General features: G+C 38.0%; 2 protein-coding genes across 2 annotated transcripts; one reads left to right on the forward strand and one right to left on the reverse strand.

The window, feature by feature from the left end:
- Window positions 1-2410: 2410 nt before the first annotated feature.
- On the reverse strand, window positions 2411-4523 carry LOC134218136 (transmembrane protein 115). The gene is made up of 4 exons (XM_062697011.1): window positions 3902-4523; window positions 3765-3840; window positions 3190-3549; window positions 2411-3130 (listed from the first exon to the last, which is right to left on the reverse strand). Exons 1-4 carry the CDS (start codon window positions 4344-4346, stop codon window positions 2794-2796), a joined length of 1218 nt encoding a protein of 405 aa, XP_062552995.1. The 5' UTR covers window positions 4347-4523; the 3' UTR covers window positions 2411-2793.
- Window positions 4524-5671: 1148 nt separating this feature from the next.
- LOC134213689 (chromobox protein homolog 3-like) lies at window positions 5672-12830 on the forward strand. Its single transcript, XM_062692966.1, has 3 exons — window positions 5672-5883; window positions 5959-6042; window positions 11818-12830. The coding sequence occupies exon 3, from the start codon at window positions 11825-11827 to the stop codon at window positions 12446-12448; it is 624 nt and encodes a 207-aa protein (XP_062548950.1). The 5' UTR covers window positions 5672-5883; window positions 5959-6042; window positions 11818-11824; the 3' UTR covers window positions 12449-12830.
- Window positions 12831-19265: the final 6435 nt, after the last annotated feature.

Here is a 19265-nt window from a genome sequence, read left to right on the forward strand (position 1 = left end):
TTGAAGAGGGTCGGATGCGTCCTTTCAAGAGGCTCGGAAGCGTCCTTTCAAGAGGCTCGGAAGCGTCCTTTCAAAAGGCTCGGAAGCCTCCTTTCAAGAGGCTCGGAAGCCTCCTTTCAAGAGGCTCGGAAGCCTCCTTTCAAGAGGCTCGGAAGCCTCCTTTCAAGAGGTTCGGAAGCCTCCTTTCAAGAGGCTCGGAAGCCTGTTTTCAAAAGGCTCAGAAGCCTGCTTTCAAGAGGCTCGGAAGCCTCCTTTCAAGAGGCTCGGAAGCCTCCTTTCAAGAGACTCGGAAGCCTCCTTTCAAGATACTCGGAAGACTGCTTTCAAAAGGCTCGGAAGCCTGATTTCAAGAGGCACGGAGGCCTCCTTTCAAGAGGCTCGGAAGCCTCTTTTCAAGAGGCTCGGAAGCCTCCTTTCAAGAGGAAGGCTCGGAAGCCTCCTTTCAAGAGGCTCGGAAGCCTCCTTTCAAGAGGCTCGGAAGCCTTTTTTTTCAAGAAGCTCGAAAGCCTCCTTTCAAGAAACCTGGAAGCCTCGTTTTAAGCGGTCCGGACGACTACTTCCAAGAGCCTCACATGCTTCCCTTCAAGAAGAAGGAAAAATGAAAAAAGATTGAAGAAAAAATATAGAAGAAAGCAGAAGGGAAAAGTAAGATAAAGTTGGAAGAAGGAATAATGATGAAGCAAGAAAAAACGAGGAAGAAGGAAGACAGAAGAAGGAAGAATAAAGATGGAAGAATGAAGAAGGAAGAAAGAAGAAGGAACAAGAATGAAGAGAAAAGAAAAGAAAGAAGGAAAAAAAGAAGAGAGAAAAAGGAAAAAAAAAGAAAACATGACGAAAGAAGAAGAAGAAAAGACGAAAGAAAAGGAAAAAAGGTTGAAAGAAGGAAGAAAGAAGAAGGCAGAAGGTAGAATAAAGAAAGAATAGAGAAAAAGGAAGAAGAAACTAGAAAAAGGAAGAGGAAAGAAGACATAAAGGGAGGGAAAACAAGATAATGAAAGAAAAAAGAAAGGAGGAAAACAAAGAAGAAGAAGAGGCTCGGAAGCCTTTTTTTTCAAGAAGCTCGAAAGCCTCCTTTCAAGAAACCTGGAAGCCTCGTTTTAAGCGGTCCGGACGACTACTTCCAAGAGCCTCACATGCTTCCCTTCAAGAAGAAGGAAAAATGAAAAAAGATTGAAGAAAAAATATAGAAGAAAGCAGAAGGGAAAAGTAAGATAAAGTTGGAAGAAGGAATAATGATGAAGCAAGAAAAAACGAGGAAGAAGGAAGACAGAAGAAGGAAGAATAAAGATGGAAGAATGAAGAAGGAAGAAAGAAGAAGGAACAAGAATGAAGAGAAAAGAAAAGAAAGAAGGAAAAAAAGAAGAGAGAAAAAGGAAAAAAAAAAAAGAAAACATGACGAAAGAAGAAGAAGAAAAGACGAAAGAAAAGGAAAAAAAGGTCGAAAGAAGGAAGAAAGCAGAAGGCAGAAGGTAGAATAAAGAAATAATAGAGAAAAAGGAAGAAGAAACTAGAAAAAGGAAGAGGAAAGAAGACAGAAAGCGAGGGAAAACAAGGTAATGAAAGAAAAAAGAAAGGAGGAAAACAAAAAAGAAGAAAAAACAAGGAAAAGGAAGAAATAATAAACCAAAAGGTATGAACGAGAAGGAAGAAGAAGAACAAAGAAAAATGAAGGAAGAAGAAACCAGAAAAAAAAGAAGTAGGAAGAAGAAAGAAGGAACAAGGAAGGCAGAAGAAGGAACAAGGAAATAGGAACAAGGAAGGAGGGATTAAGAAAGAAGAACTATCGAGGAAGAACTAAGAAGTAAGCTATAACAAAGAAGCAAGAAAGAAATAGCAAGAAGGAAATAAGAAAGGTTGAAGAAAGAAATGAAAAACTGAAATAAAAAAAGGAAGAAAAAAGGGTTACGGAAGTGAAAGAAAGAAGGAAAAAAAGAAGAGAGAAGAATAAAGAATAAAAAAAAAGAAGGTAATCTTGGCAAGAATCAAAAACCAAATACAAGAACCAAGAACAGTCAAGTCTTGTTTCTTTCTATGTTACCTCAAAATTTTTTGAGCTATATGTAGACTGTAGCAATAAGAATTCCGTATAAAAAACGAAAGACAACAAGAAGTTGCATGAAGGATGCGGATCATTTTAGTTTGTGCCCCTATCAACGTCAAATGTGAATTCTTCCACTAAAATTGGTTTCTCACGATTTTTCAACCTTTTGTTATTTCAAGCCTTTTGTTAGATTTTTACTTTTAAGCCTTAAGTGATTCAGCCTTTCGTGGAAGACCCCGTTTCGGGATCAAAAACCATGATGTTATGACTAGTTTTTTTTGTAATTCATTGCCAAAATCATTGATTGTGACATCTTATACACGTGAATTATTAAATGTATGCTAATATAAAGAAAAAAAAAACGCTTCGTATGGTAGGTACAATTTTATTTAGATCTGTCACGATAATGCAGTCTGCAGGCAATTCAACTGACTTACTAATGCCATTACCATTCACATCACTTCCGTGTATTTATAGCGTACCAATCAATCATCACAATTAAAATCTACAGAAAAATAGATAAACAGAAACAGGGAAAGGGCGTAGCCTAGTAGTAGTTATTTAAAGCATCTCTTTTCGTTACATTCGAAAATTTTACATTTTTACCGTACAACGCCTGCGCCTCATATTTTGCCAAATGTTCACCTCAGGGAATACGGTGTCCCGCTACTACGGAGATGATACAAATATTCCTTTATCAACAAATTCGCGCTGGCCAGTTTTGGTCTGCTAGTCCAACAAGCCGCTGTCTCTTAAGTATTCGTCGTCGATACCTCCGACTGGCCTTGTTCGGTTTGGTCCAAATTAATCAAATTTACCGTAGTTGTGCTGCTGCTACTATTCTGCTTCGTCGAGTCGGTTTTTAGCGCTGACTTACTCGGTGGAGGAGGAAGAGGAATTGCTGGTCGTTCGAGGGTCATGGGGAAGGGCAAGTGACCACCGTGATGGTGACCGTGGTGCCCTCCGTGATGATGGTGGTGATGCTTTCCAGAAGCGCCCGTCTGCGGGAAAGATTTAGGCAATGTGTTTTGACGACTAGAATCTGTGGTTTTAGATAACCGCTCACTGAGAGCCTTTAATGCAATTTGCCTAAAATAAAAATAAGATGATTAAAACAACATTCTGCAAAGTACAAAACGGAAAGCTACCTTCGTCGTTCCATGTCATGAGGATCAACACCTACGAGTGACTGGACGCTGACTGATTGTAGCGAAGACGAACTGCTTTGCTGTGGTGTCAATCGCTTGACCAAACCAATTCGTAGGCAACCCAGATACACAGGATTAGCAATTAGGTTTATGAAAGGTTGCAATACATTGGGGAAGAAGCTGGCAAAACGGAAGTTTTCTGCACTGTCTCCGCGGGTTCCGTTGGAATGCCGCTGGTAAAACCGAAGATAGACCCATGAAACGTACAGCCCCGAAGCAAACATTGCTGGATACGTGCCGTCCAAAAAACCGATTGCCCACATAATTATTGACACAACCACTACCGTAAGTGGAACATTCCTGCAGAATAAAAATACATTTGATTGCATGTATAGAACGGATAATTCCTTTCTACGAGCACGGAGGCGGAACACGAAATCAACAACCTTCAGTGGGACACATAATTGTTAAATCCGTGACTGAAGTCTTATATCAGATTTTCCTTCGTCTTTCAGGGAATTATCTCAAAGTAAAAAAAAGCTTAACTATAGACCAATGTAAAATCTTTTACCAACCTGTTCGTAAATTTCCCGAGCGGTGTCCGAGCAATTAAATGATCTGGCATGATTTGTGTTACAGCAACACTAACAGCTGAAAAGAAAACTACATGGTTAAGCCACTCGAACAAACCCACCAACATTCTATAAAATACCTGCATTCATTCCGGCCAGTCCATGGATATGGACGTCGAACAGAAATTCAGCGTCTTTGGTTATCATTGAGTAGAACAGATAGTAAAAGCTGGTCAATATCGCCACGCCGATATTGGTGATGGCAAAATACTGCAGCATCTCCATCTGACCCCAGGATGGTTCAATCAGCTTCCCGCACAGCCCCACTGTAATCAGATCCACCAGCACTTCCCAGAAGTGCAGTTCAATAAAACAGAATGTGAATATTGTCCATATCCAAAACGTTGGTGGCATCAGGTAGCCCGGCGTGACGCTGAGGATGTCCACTGCCCGGTCCGAGAAGGATAATGCATAACCGACCAGTGTCGAAATGCAGATAAACTTGATGGATGACGAAGTGTTCCCCAGCAGAGCAGAAAATTGCTGCCGCAAGTACATTGCGTTATTGCTGCTGCTGCTCGCCATGGCCAATATTCTGTGATGATCCAAAGTTTTTACATGGAGAATTTGTTATGATTAGCAAACTTTTCGAAATCAAACACTTTAAAGTTTTTACAAAATTACTAATTTCTTCGAAATATTTTGCAAACGTGAATAAAAATAAAGATTTTTATAGCTAATTTTGACACATCGCCACAAAACATCGCTGTTGTTCGTCACTAGCGCCAGCTGTGAGTGAGAATTTTCTACTGTTTTATACGAGTTTTACGGCGATCGAGTCAGGGTCAAATCAAGGCCGCTTGCAATGCTGAAGCACAGAGAACAGACATTCAAGCCCGACACGTAATTGACCTTTACAAAAGATATTTTAGTTAGGTACCAGATAAACATTGTCGCTGTCGTCGCTGTCCGGAACATCTTTTGCTGGTGAGGATAGGGGATCTAAATGTCAATGGAAGAAAAATATATACGATTTGACAGTTAGGTACCATACATGTTTCGGACAGCAGAACAAAGGAAACCGAAGCGACAATCTTTATCTAGTAACTAAAATATCTTTTATTGTCGGCACGGCTAATACTCGCGCCCAGTAATTTTGTTCTTGTTCACCTTTCCCAAACAACCCATATTTTTTGACACCTCTAAGAGCATCATTACCAGTCGCGAGCATTTTAATCACCCGCGCAGCGCTTTCATTTTAGTTTCGTCACTCGTTTCCGTATCGGTCACTATTTTCGGCTCTCAGTTTGGTTGCTGTATTCCGTACCGGTGACGTTTGACAGTTGACAGTTCATCAAATAGCAGCGCTCTTTTCGCGCTACCAAATTTGGTCACCTGTCAGTCGCGCTACTGTTATAGCAGCGCGTTTAGTAGCGACCGGTAAAGTGTCAAGTAATACTGCGCTGCCAAACGGCTTAAACTCACCACCGGTAATCTTGCTCTAAGTATTTTTTAAATTCAAAACAAAAATCGAAAAAGTGCTGTGTTTTGAAGATTGGCCCGATTTTTAACGATCATCGGGTATATTTTTCAGGCCGGTTCACACGTGCAGCACTTCTTCGGTTTTTGTTTCGATTTTAAAAAATAGTTAGAGGTTAGAGGCTACAAAAAATATGGGTTCTTCCTTGGAAAAGATGACCTTGCCAAAGAACCGATTGAGACAATAATAACAGTAAAACCTCAGAATGAAACGAGATACAATTTTGACGGAGTCAACCCCAGGAGAAACGCAGTTCAGCATATTTTTCTCAGAGTGCATAGCCTCTTTATACTATCTATTATATTTATCTTGCAACTGGTATAAAATCTAAAAAAAATGACGTTTCAGTTCGGTATCTGCTGGGGGCACTGCTGTCAAAAGTTTTGCGGGCGCCGAGCTGCGAGTTCCAAACGAAGAGGAAGCCATCGCGCATTTTTGTTTGCCGAACGAGGTTTACTGTGAAGTGCTTCAGGAGGAAATAAAGCATAAGTTGCTAGTCGATTTTGCATAAAAATACGTTTCCCGATTGCAGGAAACTTTTTCAAACGTGGTTTGGATAAATTCAGCCGGATCTACTAAGCGGTAATAGTTAAATTTCGCTTTTCAAACCAGCGGCAAACATGACGGCATCTTACTCTTTTTCTTGCTCTTTTCCAGTCTGGTTAGCCCGTCTCGCCAGCCGCATCCACTAGCGCCACCATCGATTTTATTCTTCCCTGTTGAGAGGACGACGCTTTGATCGTAAGTAGAAACTGAAGTTACTAATATAAATTAAGAATTAGTTAGAAATAACTGCAGAAACGAGAATTTAATTTGCAACGAAAGAGTGTTTATTGCATTCATGTTTCGTATCAAAAAATTTACATGGGATTTTAAGTCTATAGAGAAATGTTAGGGTTAGCGCGCCATTTGTGGAGTGTTTACAAAATGTTATTGATATTTTACTTTAAATTTTATTGAATTTTCTTTATTATGATCTATTTCTAGAGTGCATCGAGTATAGCTCGTATGTGCTTTCATCTATAAATTTATTATTTTTTATCTAGTCTATGGACGTGTTTACAACATACCAAGCTAAAACCTTAATCGCCCTAGACGATCAGTTATAGTATGAGCACAGGTATGAGCTTCCAGTCATTTGCAAATACCACATTCCAAAATTTCAGAATATACTGAAGTTGGTTTTTACGTGGAGTATTATGTGCCGAATAATTACTCATTGCTGCGAAACAATATTTCCACGTAAATCGCAATAACTGGTACAATGATCTATTGGGACAGAAAAACCGTTCTCGTATTCCAAGTGTTTAGTCGTTGTTATGAACAAAACAGAACAATCCAAAATAAATACTTGAATTTTATCAGACTTCATGTATTTCACACGTTCAATAACAGCCCTCACGATACTATTATAAATCAACTGAAATTGAGTATCTGGACCACGGTAAGTAGCTGTTATCCAAGTCTCGTGCCAAGAACAGTCGATGGATGTTGGCCAATGCATGTTGCCTGCTCATTGATAAACTAGTCATTGTGGGGGTATGTGGATCTATTATTGTTAGGCCCGATATCAATGAAGCGGTTTTCCAAGCTGTGTTTACACGTCGCATCCACACACACGCATCATCAAAAGGATTTACATACACTAGAGTCCTATAAGAAGAGTAACGTCATGTGCCACGTTTGACAGGTCTCCTGCTCGTTTGGAACGCGCATTTGTATGGAACTGACAGACGATTCTGTTCCAATTCTGACACTTGACGACACTGTTATTATAGTCACTGTAACATACACGTATTATAATACGTGTGCCTGTGCGTGAATCCATTTGATGCTGGGTATTGTGCGTGGACGCGTTCTAGACCTGTGCGCCGATCCACTTTGAACTGAAGGCGGCGTGAACGTAATTTTCTAACGGTTGCTCTCGCGGCGGCGGCAACGGCTTGGATTCGGCGCGATTCAAAATTATCATTTCGTCGGTGGATGACGAACAATAACTTTTTTGAATATTATTTGCATGTCCCGTACATTAATGGCAATAAACATTATATTGTACGCTGTTAACCCTCCCTTTCCCACGACTTTTTACAATGATTTCAATAGGAAGGAATCATCAATGAAAAAAATGCTAGAACAAAAGTTATTTAGCATAGCTAAAATTAGTTGAAAACGAAAAACAAAGTTTTTGATTGTAATTTAATAGTTACTTTATTGTTTTCAATAGTTTCACTATTTTTACTCAAAATTGATTATATTTGCAGTTTAATGAAACCATAAAGTTGTGCCAAATATTGCTTTTTGTTGTTGAAATAATTTGATGAATGTTGGAAGGTGCAAAATTTGATGGAGCTCTACAGCTACCATGGGAAGGAAAGGATTAAATAATCGTTCAGGAATACAACAAGAAAATTCACTTATGATATCTTCAAAAAATTATCTTCAATGTTTCTTTACTATATCATCATCTGCTTTAAATTTCTTCCGGGAGGTTTATGCCTTCCATAGACTGGTGGCCTCACGGGCAAGACCACCGCAAGATTGAATCCATTTAATGGTATGTAAGTTTTTATTCATACTTCCCTATGCCTATGAGCATCATCTCTTTAGTGTTACAGTCAAACCTCCATGAGTCGATATTGAAGGGACCATCGACTCATGGAAATATCGACATGTGGAATAGGAAATCTTTGGAAATCTGTTTAAAGGGACCATCACAGTAACCCAGAAAATATTTTTTAATATTGGATAATTTGCTTCCATTAGTCGATATCGAGTCATAGAACATCGACTCATGGAGGTTTGACTGTATGAGTTATAACACAGGAATGCAGAAAATAGTGAATCTACTTGGAAACTTCGCAGTTAAAAACTGTAGAAATGCTTGATGAGCACCAAGCTGCGATACCAAAATTTTCAAAAGGGGGATGTAATAACAACAAAAAAAAAGATTAGATGAGCGATATCCTGTAGGACATATGTGAAAATCCTAAAGAAATTTACAGGAACCGATGGTCATTTTCAAGGATATTTCCATCAACAACCCATCAGAACTTCTGTATAAGGGAATCCCTTCTTGGAGTGAATTGAAAAACTGAGAGTATAAACGACTCTCCCTCACAATTTCACACGAATTCTTGTAGAAGGAACTTTTGAGAAGTCCTATCGAAGGAATTCCGCAGAATACAAGGAGAAACAATTTCTTATAATTCATAGGAGAAGATTTCCTTATAATTCGTGAGGGAGGAATTCCTACAAATTTATAGGATGAGGTGTGTAATGCGCCAGAATCCTCGGAGGATAAAAACGTATGCTCGAAAGTATGCTGTGAAAAGTCGTTGTCGAGCAACTGGCGATGGATTAAAATAAAAGAGATGGAACATTGTGGTGAAATTTGGTTAGAAAAGAGCTTCTGAAGAAGAAATTCTCCAAAAATACTAATGTAAGAATATTGCACAATTCTTGTGTAACAAGTTCCTTGCATTTCTGAAGAAGAATATCTATAAAATATCTGGGGGAAATTTCCACAGTTCTTAAGATTTTTGGTGGTATCGGAAAGTTCTCAAAACTCCTAAGCAAGGAAATCCCCAGAATTCCTTGAGATGGAAGAACCCAGAATGATTGGAAACCAGTTTCCCAATTTTTACAAGACGAGCCAGCCTTGGGCTGTAAGTCTCGCTAATAAAGACAAAAGAAAGTTTCCCAATTCAGGAAGCAGATATTCCCTAGAGTCCTAGAGAAATTGTTCAGAATTAAAAAAAAAAAATAACAGTCCGCAGAGGGGCCAAGTTTCCTGAAATGCACCATAATTTTTGAAGGGATAAATGATCAGAATTCCTGGGTAGGTATAATCCTGTATTCTTGAAATATGAGTCCCAGAATTCCTAAAAAGGCATTTTGCAGAATTTTTGTAAGGGATTTTTTTCAGAAGTAGAATTCAAAATTCCTAATGGAGCAATTCCTCAAAATTCTTAGTGTGCGAATTGAATCCCCAGAATTTGTGCAGAAAGAATCGCTGGTGGCAAAGATCCCAGAATTGAATTTTCCAGAATTCCGGGTGAAGAAATTTCCCATGAAGGGTTAGCTAAAAAGGTACCAGAAGGATTTCCTGGTTTAATACCAGTTATGTACAAAGGTGGTCACTAATTATAACATGGATTTTTTTTTTCATTTTTTTGTTAAAGAGCTCGATGAGTACTACTCGTTAACACCATTTTTGAAAAATGACGTATATGTCACTTTTTCAGATTACGACAGATCTTGTCTGTCATCAGTTACAATATCAGATTTCTTTAAAAACGATAAAATATCTTGCAAATTAGTGGCATAGCAAGAACTTTTCATTGTTGGAGAGAGGAGGGACTTCTGTATTCAGTTCGATTAAGCAACTAAGAATCATATTTCTGCCCAATTTTGTGTCCCAGGTCTTTAAATTACAATGATCCAGAATCTTTTCATTTTCTAAGCTTCTCTCAAGCAAGTAAAATATTAAGCGCAACGGATCGTTTTCCAATTTTTAATATATTTAGAAAAGACTCATCCCTACCGATATGCATCCCACTTCATACCAGAATTGTCTGGAGTATAATACCTAGGCCTAGAGCTCCTTGGGAGCTTTTTGTTTTTTTATTCGTTTAAGTTAATTGTGGTCCATAAATTGAATTGGATAGCGATCAATTAGCTGGCTGTTTCTAAAAAAAGGTTCATGCTCTATGCTATCCATGTAACCAAATTGGAATAGCCACACATGTTGAAGGTAAGTCCAATTTGATTAATGAATCGCTAGGAATATTAATATATAGGCCGGAATATATTAGTTTACGCGTGGATATCTGAAAGCCTAAACTCCAAGAAATTCTTACAAGACCTGAAACATGTGGCGATACCATATTTAATTAATTGACCTTGCATTCTTTGATTACTATAATTTTATGTATTCTATTTAAAAGAATTTGAAGATAATTAAAGTGAAAAACAAGCGATATGAACAAAAGTTCTTTTTGCATCCTCCAAACAAGTGACATTGAAAGAGGTTCAAGTGTATATGTTCTTTTCAGCGGCGCAGCCGAAATTTTTCTCATGTAAGGGTTTGAATGGAATTTTCCTTTTAACAAATTGGGGAGGAGGATGAACATTTAAAATCACCTCCAGGATACGGCAATGAAATTATTTCAACGGTGCGCCCAAAATAAACCAGCGACAAGGTCAAAAAATTGCAGCGGCGCGCCGGTCAAAACTGGTGGAGCGCATAAAAATCGTCGGCGGCCGCGGCGTGGCGGCGCACAACTCTAACACGACTTGAAAAACTACTCCGGGGGTATTGTCTCTTACATGCGTACAATGCATATCCTTTTCTATCCTTGCTTGAAACACGTCCCATATGGTTTTACCAGGGTTTTACACGTCGAAGTTTGAGGGATTCTTATTGGTTTAACATATCCAACACAGACCTCTTCGATCAGTGGAACAAAATAGGGTTGATCGGTGTAATATGGAACACCTAGGGAAATCGTTCCGAAAAGCGCTGAAAAGCTCAAATGTAGTTGGTTTTTATGTACCAAGGAGTTTACGTCGATGAATGATGATAAATACGTTTGGAAAATTGTTGGAATGCAATTTTGAAAATGTTTTGATTTTAATGTGTGTTCCCGACTATACGGGGCAATATTGGCCACCCTTAGAAAAAAGGTTTTTTTCTTGGGAGAGAACATGGATTTCTTTTTGTTTAAATTTTTAACATTCAATTCAACCTAGGCGATAAAACTGAAATTATGCATACGTATAGACTGAACAGGTCCTCACAATGGATAATGATACATTTTCTAACATAATCAAAAGTTTGTTTCAGGATTCTCTAAATGGTGAAATCGATAAACCGCACAACACCGGCCGAGTTGATTTCCCGCTGTAGTTTGTAATTTATCGTTGGATTTCTCAAACTTGTTTTACATGAAGAAATACTAAAAAGTATAATAAGGCCGGAACAAATATCATTTTCTTCTGCACCGCCCCCTCGATTTTTTGTGGTTTTATTTTCTTATTTAAGGGAGAATTCAAAATTTGATTGGAATTTTTTTTTAATATTCTGATGAGTTATCCAAACTCATGAGTTTTACGATTTTATCAATTCATCCATTTATTTTTTTTATTTCCACCCCCTTCGTTATCCAAAGACCAACATGACAAAGAAGGAATTCATATTTGTGCCGGCCTAAAAAAATATGTATTAAGATTTATCGCATCTGTGTTTCACATTTGTCCCACAAGTGGGTTTTGATTTTTAGATTTCGGTTTAGATTCTGGTTCAGATTCCAGTTTTTTTAGAATAGGAGACAATCCTAATCACATTTCTGAAATTCTGCAAATCGGGTCAGAATATTTGTGTTTCCATACTCATATATCTCTCCTCTTCGCACTATGCGTTCCGCCAAAAAAATTATGCACGTTCTCATACCCACTAAATGCTTTTGTTTAAAAAGTTGCTACAATCAACACAACATTTGTTCAAATCATTTCCAGCTTAATAATGGGCAAGGCCAAGGATAACAAGCCTTCCGATAGCGAATCTAGTGAGGAGGAAGAGTACGTCGTCGAGAAGGTCGTAGATAGGCGGGAGCGCAAAGGCAAGGTTGAGTATTTCTTGAAATGGAAAGGATACGATTCCTCGGCCAACACCTGGGAACCCAGAGAAAACTTGGAATGTCCCGAACTGATCAAGGCATTCGAAGACGCTCGTACTGCAGCAAAAAAGGAGAGCAGCACCAAGGAAAAGGAGAAGGAAAAGGAAAAGAAAAAACCAAGCAAACCTTCCTCTACTAGCTCTAAGCGGAAGGCCGATTCGGATGAAGAGGGCTCAGATGACGACAAAGATGATTCCGCATCAACCAAATCGAGCAAATCTAAGACCGCCGCGGATAATGATGCAGCTGCTAGTGATGACGGCATGAATGGATTCGAACGGGGATACGTTCCGGAGAAAATTCTTGGAGCAACAGAAGCAAACAATGAACTACTTTTCCTGATCCAGTGGAAGGACAAGGATAAGGCACAGCTTGTATCATCAAAGGAAGCACGTAAGCACTGTCCGCAACTGGTCATAGATTTCTATGAGGAACGTCTCATCTGGCAATCATCTGATTCCGCAGAGTAAATTCCCCTCGCTTTTTTCTTATTATTATTTCCCTGCTTTTCTCTTTCGCTCTCGTAATGAAAGAAGTAGGATTTAACATTTTTCCTTGATGGATTGTAATTTAGGATCTTCGTTTTAAGTACGCCTACAAATATCTGATACGATCGGAAATATGTATGTTTGTAGTAAGGTTTTTATTTACTGATATTGATTGACTTTGAAATGTATCGATGGATAGAATCTAAGAAGCTTGATTTGAGTAAAATGTTAGGCCATAAAGCAACAAAGCAAGCAAAAACAAAACTCTACAAACGTTCGGACAAGAAAGCATCATCTTAAGACCTGTAATTCAATATTACAATAGAACATATTTTCACGAATAATAAAGATTTTGGAAAATCAATCTAGTATGGACATATTGATTAATGAGATATCACAGTCCTTTTTAATGCATATGGCTTGATACAGAATGATCGGATTGTTGCGTAAGTTTCAACCTTGACCATGGATGGATTGAAGCAGGGTGATGCGCTTCCTATTTCGTTATACATACAGCACAACATTACCCTAGAGGTAGATCTGTGCGCCGAAGTATTTATGAACGGCGGCGGCGTAAGGCCATTTTTACACCGGCGGCGGCGGCGTCGGCGGCGTCACGCCGTAAGCAATGTTCGGCGGCGGCGGCGGCGTGAATCGGCGAGAATGATTTTAAGCTGAGAAAAAAAAATCACGCAGCAAGTATTGTCACGGTGCCCCGGTAGACCGTTATTATGAAATAAAAATGTCCATCAAAACCAAGTACAGGACTCGATTCCTGTGGTAATTCTGCACCTCTGGACCAATTTTTTAAAAAATCCCTAGGAGGAATCTCGAGAAATCTTGATTTGAAATTTAAAGCTAAGAAATTTAAAAAGAATCCATATAAGAATCCAAAAATATCACCAAAAACCCTGATTAATCCACAATGTCCTTCAATTCTTCTTGTACCTGCCGGTCGAAATTAACCACCAGCTCTGCAGGGTTGCTGTCCGGCATTCTTGAAATATGCCCTGCCCATCGTACCCTTCCAGCTTTAGCTACCTTCTGGGTACTGGGTTCGCCTGTTTCATCCTTCGCCGCCACACACCATTCTCTTGCACAACGCCAAAGATGGCCCTAAGCACGCGTTGCCGTTATTAGAACTATAAATATTTACAACTGACTTATCTTACCAAACTGACTTAAGTATGTTTTTGTATGGCTAACTTACTCGAGTTTAGTATAAGTGTTGCTTTCAATGTTTAATAGAATGAAAGGTAAAAAATAATTTTAATTTAGTGTTTATGTTCATAATGGAGAGAAGTAAGACCAGAGTTCGTGTAGAATAATAGTAGTTAGAAGCTGTTATACTCGATCACAGCACTTATTAACCGATCTTTGCTGCCAAGTCTCGTCAAAGTTCTAATCAACGGACTAGAAAAAAGCATGTTTGATATGTAAGCCAAAACCTATTCCGGTATCTCTACAGAACTCTGAAACATGATAATTCAAGATATGGTCATTTGACGTGAATGGAAACAGCGGCTTTTCCCAGCTGCTAGCAAAGCCATCAATTGCTTCCTCAAAACCATGCTCGAGTTTCAAAGAGCTGTATCTTGCGTACACTTTTTTGAAATCATTCGGAACCTGCTGATTGATATATTAATTAGAAAATTGTTAATGTTTAAGCAGAGTAATGACGTAATCCGTAAGATCGGTATTCTAATGAACTCTATGCGATTTGTTGATGCCTCATCTGTACTTGGTTCACCCATAAATTTACTCAACATGGCGCTTCTCGAGCAACTTAAAAATCGTATTAACAATTCAGAACTAGATGTGTAGTGACGTAGATAAGCAAACGTTCATTTTGTTTCTTTATTAAAAGGTTTTTAAAAGTTCAAAAATTGAATATTTTATCTTCGTCGTAGCCGAAAACCCAAAAGAATATGCACTAAGCTTGTATTTTTTTTCTTTCTCTTGTGCATTTTTCCTGATGTTTTCCTTGGTTCTCGAGATCTCATTCTATATGCCGAGCTCACTCTTGAAAATCGTAGCTTTTCCTTACCGTCATCTTTGGAGTCATTACCAGTCCGATGATCCTTTTGCGGGGAAATCTCAAAATATGACAAAGCTCCGTCAATTTAATTGTTACAGCATCTGACGAAGATCTAACTTGTTATATGATGCTAAACAACTACACTACTTTAAACAAATCTTCAAGCTGTTGGTTTTTTTCATCATTTTTTCCGTACTCCAATCTTTACTTCTGATGCTCGAATACATTTGTTAATACAATAAAAAAATACAAACTTTAATCTGAATGGCATTCAACAAAGAATCTGCAGCCTGCACGTGAATTAATGAATGGTTCTGAACGAGAGGTAGCATTCTTGAAGGTAGACGGCTTCAAGCCATACAAAAAACATACCTAAGTCAGTTTGGTGAGCTTAATCAGTTGTAAAAAAATATAATTGTAATTAAGGCAACAAATGTAAACTGGTTGAAAACAACTTTGATCACTTTTTGGACGGCTTTGAAGGTATTTTGGGGATATTATTGAATTAAAATATATATTCTTTTGAAATTTCTTAATTAAAAACTTCAAATCAAGATTTCTCGAGATTCTTCCTAGGGATTTTTTTAAAAATTGGTCCAGAGGTGCAGAATTACCACAGGAATCGAGCCCTGTACTTGGTTTTGATGGACATTTTTATTTTATAATAACGGTCTACCGGGGCACCGTGATTGTATTATTGTATTTTAGGTTTTTGTACAATTGCTAGTTACAGATAGACTGATAGGGTGAACATGCTTATAGCTATAGCTTGTATCTCCACAGCAAAAGTTTACATTACATGCTCCACTAGGATATTGCCGCATAACAGCACATAAATTCAGTGGAAAGTACTTCAGATATAAATCCAGAAATTCGTTTGGAAATTCCTCAAGATATTCCTCAGAAAATTCGAAAAAGGAATTCGGTGAATTAATTTAGAATTACCCTATGAATTCCTTCAGAACTTTCTCGAAGAATTCGCTTGAAAATTTATTTGGGTATTGCTTCGGAAATCCTTTCCAAAATTAATTCAAAAGCTCCTTTAGGAATTTCCTTGGAAATTACTTTAGGGATTGCTTCAGAAATTCCTTTACGGAGTCTTTTGGGAATTTCTTCGGAAATTCATTCGAAAACTTTTTACGGAAATTCCTTTAACCTTCCGGGACTCGCTTAGTCCTGATCCTGAATCACTCATGTAGTTTCGCCTCCGGTGAGTACGACAAGCGAGCTTTTTTAGGTAGTGTTGTACTTTTTACAACGGCACGAGTCCTCGAGGGTTAAGAATTCTTTAGAAAATACCCATGGAAAATCCTTCGGAATTTTTTTAGTTTTTAGTTTTTTTTAATTCCTTCCTTTCGAAATTTCCCTGTGGAATTTATTTAGAACTTTCTCCAGAAATTCTTTCTGAATTTCCTATAAGAATTCCTTCGAACATTCTTCCGGAAATTCCTTTAGCAACTCTTCCAGAAATTCCTGTAGAACTTAGAAAATTTCTTTTAAAATTCCTTTAAGAATTCTTTCGAGAATATCTTCAGACATTCTTTTGGGAAATATTCTAAAATTTGGTTTGTAAGTTCCTTTAATTTTTTTGAACCTATGTTTAAGTGTTTTTTTTAATTGAAAATAAGTTTAACGCTCAAAGACCTTTGGAAATTTCTTCGAAAGTTCCTTTATAAATTCCTCCAAATGAGAAATCTTTCCGGAATTATTCTTGTATGAATTTTGTATAGTTTATTAAAGGAATTTCCTTAGGACCACCTGGAGGAATTTCTGAAAAAAAAAATAACTCCTGGAGGAATTTCCGATTCATTTCTTGAAAGAATAACCGAAAGAGAACCTGAAAAGATCTTCTAACTGTATTTTTAAATGAATTTCAAAGCGGTGAACCAGGGCTGAAAACCTCTATAATAAATTTTGTTTGACTTTTATCGGCTCTTTCAGTCATATAAGTATCACGAAAGTATCACATTAACTCTATAACAAAGAATAAAAAAAAAAGAATTTCTGAAGGAATATCCGAAAGAATTCTCAAGGTAATTTACGAAGAAATGTTTAATAGATTTACCGAACAAATAGCTATTGGTATGTACTCAGAAATTCCTATATAGTTCTCCAGGAATTTCTTCAAAAATCCGGACAGAAGTAAAACAAACTCAGTTTTGGCTCAGTCTAGAATCAAGAATACATGCCAAGAAAAACTCCCAAAATATCGAGATTACAGATATTCGGATATTCTCAAGAATTCTTTGAGAATTTCCTGCACGAGTTCCTTAGAAAATTTCTACAGATTTTTTTTTTCATAAATATCTTAAGTGATTCCCTAGGAAAAATATTCAGGAGTTAATTCGGTAAGTCATCAAGAAACTCATTTTAAAATATCTTAAAAACTCCGACAGCAATCCGATCAAGAATTTCTTCAACAAGTCATTTAAAAAACTCCACTAATGAAACCAGGTTTTTCTTTTAAATTTCCCTAGGAATTGCTTCGGAACTTCTTAGGACCCTTAGATATTTTTTAAGGAACTCTTCTGGAAATTCCATCAAAAATTCATACAAGGTTCATACTAACCATTCCATAAAGAACTCCCTCAGAATTTTTTTTTGGAATACTTTTAATAATTTCTACTCATGTAGATGGGTACACTTCCCCACAGTTGTAATGGACTCGACGTGCCCATCTTCAAAGAAGCCATCCCTGAGAAAGCTCAAAAAGGATTGCGAATCTATTTATTAGTCTGTTGGATTACATTGCTGAAAGGAGATTCTCTCTATCCCGCGGGCTTCGCGTAAGTGTCTCTGGCTACGGGTCCGTCACCTCCGTTTCTTGCCCTTCGCACAGAAGTGCATTGAAAGCAGAATTGTAATTAAATTCGATTGTGCTATTGGGTGGAGCCGCATGCAGAGCAAGACTCAAGCCAGGGTGATGGATAACCACATACACACATACATACTTTTAAAAATTTCTACAAAATTCATTCGGAAATTATTTTAACAATTCCACTGGAATTTTTTTCAGGTATTTTATAACACATTCCATTCCCTCGGAAATTAATCTAGTAATTCCTTCGGAATTTCCAACACCATTTCCTTCCAAAACTGTAGGACGAATTTTAAGATATCTCCGTACGAATTCCTAGAGCAATTTCCAAAGGATCTCCTAAAGGAATTTCTGACATACTTAAATTTCTTAAACAATTTCTTTGGACATTCCTCGTAGAATTCTTTCATGATTTTCTACAGAGATTCCTTCAGAAAATCCTCCAGAAATTACAACAGAGATAAATTCAGAAATTCCTCAAGGCTCTAAGAATTTTCCTCAGATATTCCTCCAGAACTTCCTCCAGGACTTCCTGGAAATTATTTCAAGAAAACCAAGAAATTTCTTTGGGAATTGTTTATCGAAATCAATCGAAACTATTTTCTTTTAAACAATTCTAGCAATTACAAGGAAGAGTGAAGGAATAATGTTCAATTTGTTGGTCGTGCTCCAGCTCCAGAAGCCAAAAGATCAATTTTGCATTCGCATATCATGAGGCTAACACAATGATACTCCATGCCCAGGGAAGCAAAAAAAATCATACCAGACTGGGAATCCATATCCAACATTCATTATGGTAGCCGCGTTTGTACACATTTAATTTTTTTCCGGGATCTCAGCAATTTATTGAACTTTTACCGAGATTCGATCAGCCGAGCCCCAGCAAACGTGTTTTGCCGAGATTTCTGTCTAAATAGCTGAAAATCAGCAAATTATTTGCCGAAAACCAGCTAACAAACGTTATTTTTGCCGGGATATCAGTTTTTATTTTGCTGGGCTAACAGCTGTGTGGAATTTGCCGAGCTGTATAAATAAAAACTGAGTGTATAAGCACTGGACCAATTAAGATATGTAACATTCCAACCTTTAAAAATGCGACCAGAATGAGTTTATTCCACATGAAGCTACATATGAGATTAGAAGTTAATCGTCATGCTCATTGATTTGTAGATTTATAGCCAAGAAGTTTTTGGATGACCTAACATTTAACACGCCAAAGCGAGTTAAAGTGACAGGGATAAAAGTAAACAAATTTGCTAAAGGTATAATAGCTATTTAATTAATGCTTGATAGGTTGCCTTGGTTCGGCAGATTCAAACGCACTGCATAATGTGATTTTTGTGTTGGCCAAACATCGGCGTGAAATACGAAATTCGGCGGCGTGGAGCCAACCGGCGTATGGCGCGCCGCCGACACCTTGACCGGCGTCGGCGTACGTCAATAAGGGTCGGCGGCGGCGGCGTGGCGCGGCGGCGCACAGGTCTACCTAGAGGGTGTAATGCGATCAGACGTACACACAATATCACACAGGCGCTTTGGTTTGGAAACAACTTCTAACTCATTAGAATCATTGTCAATTGTATGTGTCATTGTAGTAATAGTAGGGGTTGGGAAAGATCGCCGACAACAATTGTAGCATAAGTACGCATTATAGGGGCCTTACTTTTATTACGTACCTAAGCAATAGGCTTATTTTTCGAATGTTTATGAAACCTGGAATTCGTGTGCCCAAACGCTTTTTTATCAGAAAAATATATTAAGCTCTTTTAGTGGAATGTCTTCAACCGTCTAGAACGAATTAAGTACTCTCCATTTAATTCCACCAATTATTTTCGATATCTTTGTAGATACGTATTTCGACCAGAACTGTGTGGTCGTCTTCAGTGTCTCGTACTTGACTCGACTTCACGAGTCAAATACGAGACACTGAAGACGACCACACA

Source organism: Armigeres subalbatus, chromosome 2 (genome assembly GCF_024139115.2).
Source record: "Armigeres subalbatus isolate Guangzhou_Male chromosome 2, GZ_Asu_2, whole genome shotgun sequence".
Taxonomy (NCBI): Eukaryota; Metazoa; Arthropoda; class Insecta; order Diptera; family Culicidae; genus Armigeres; species Armigeres subalbatus.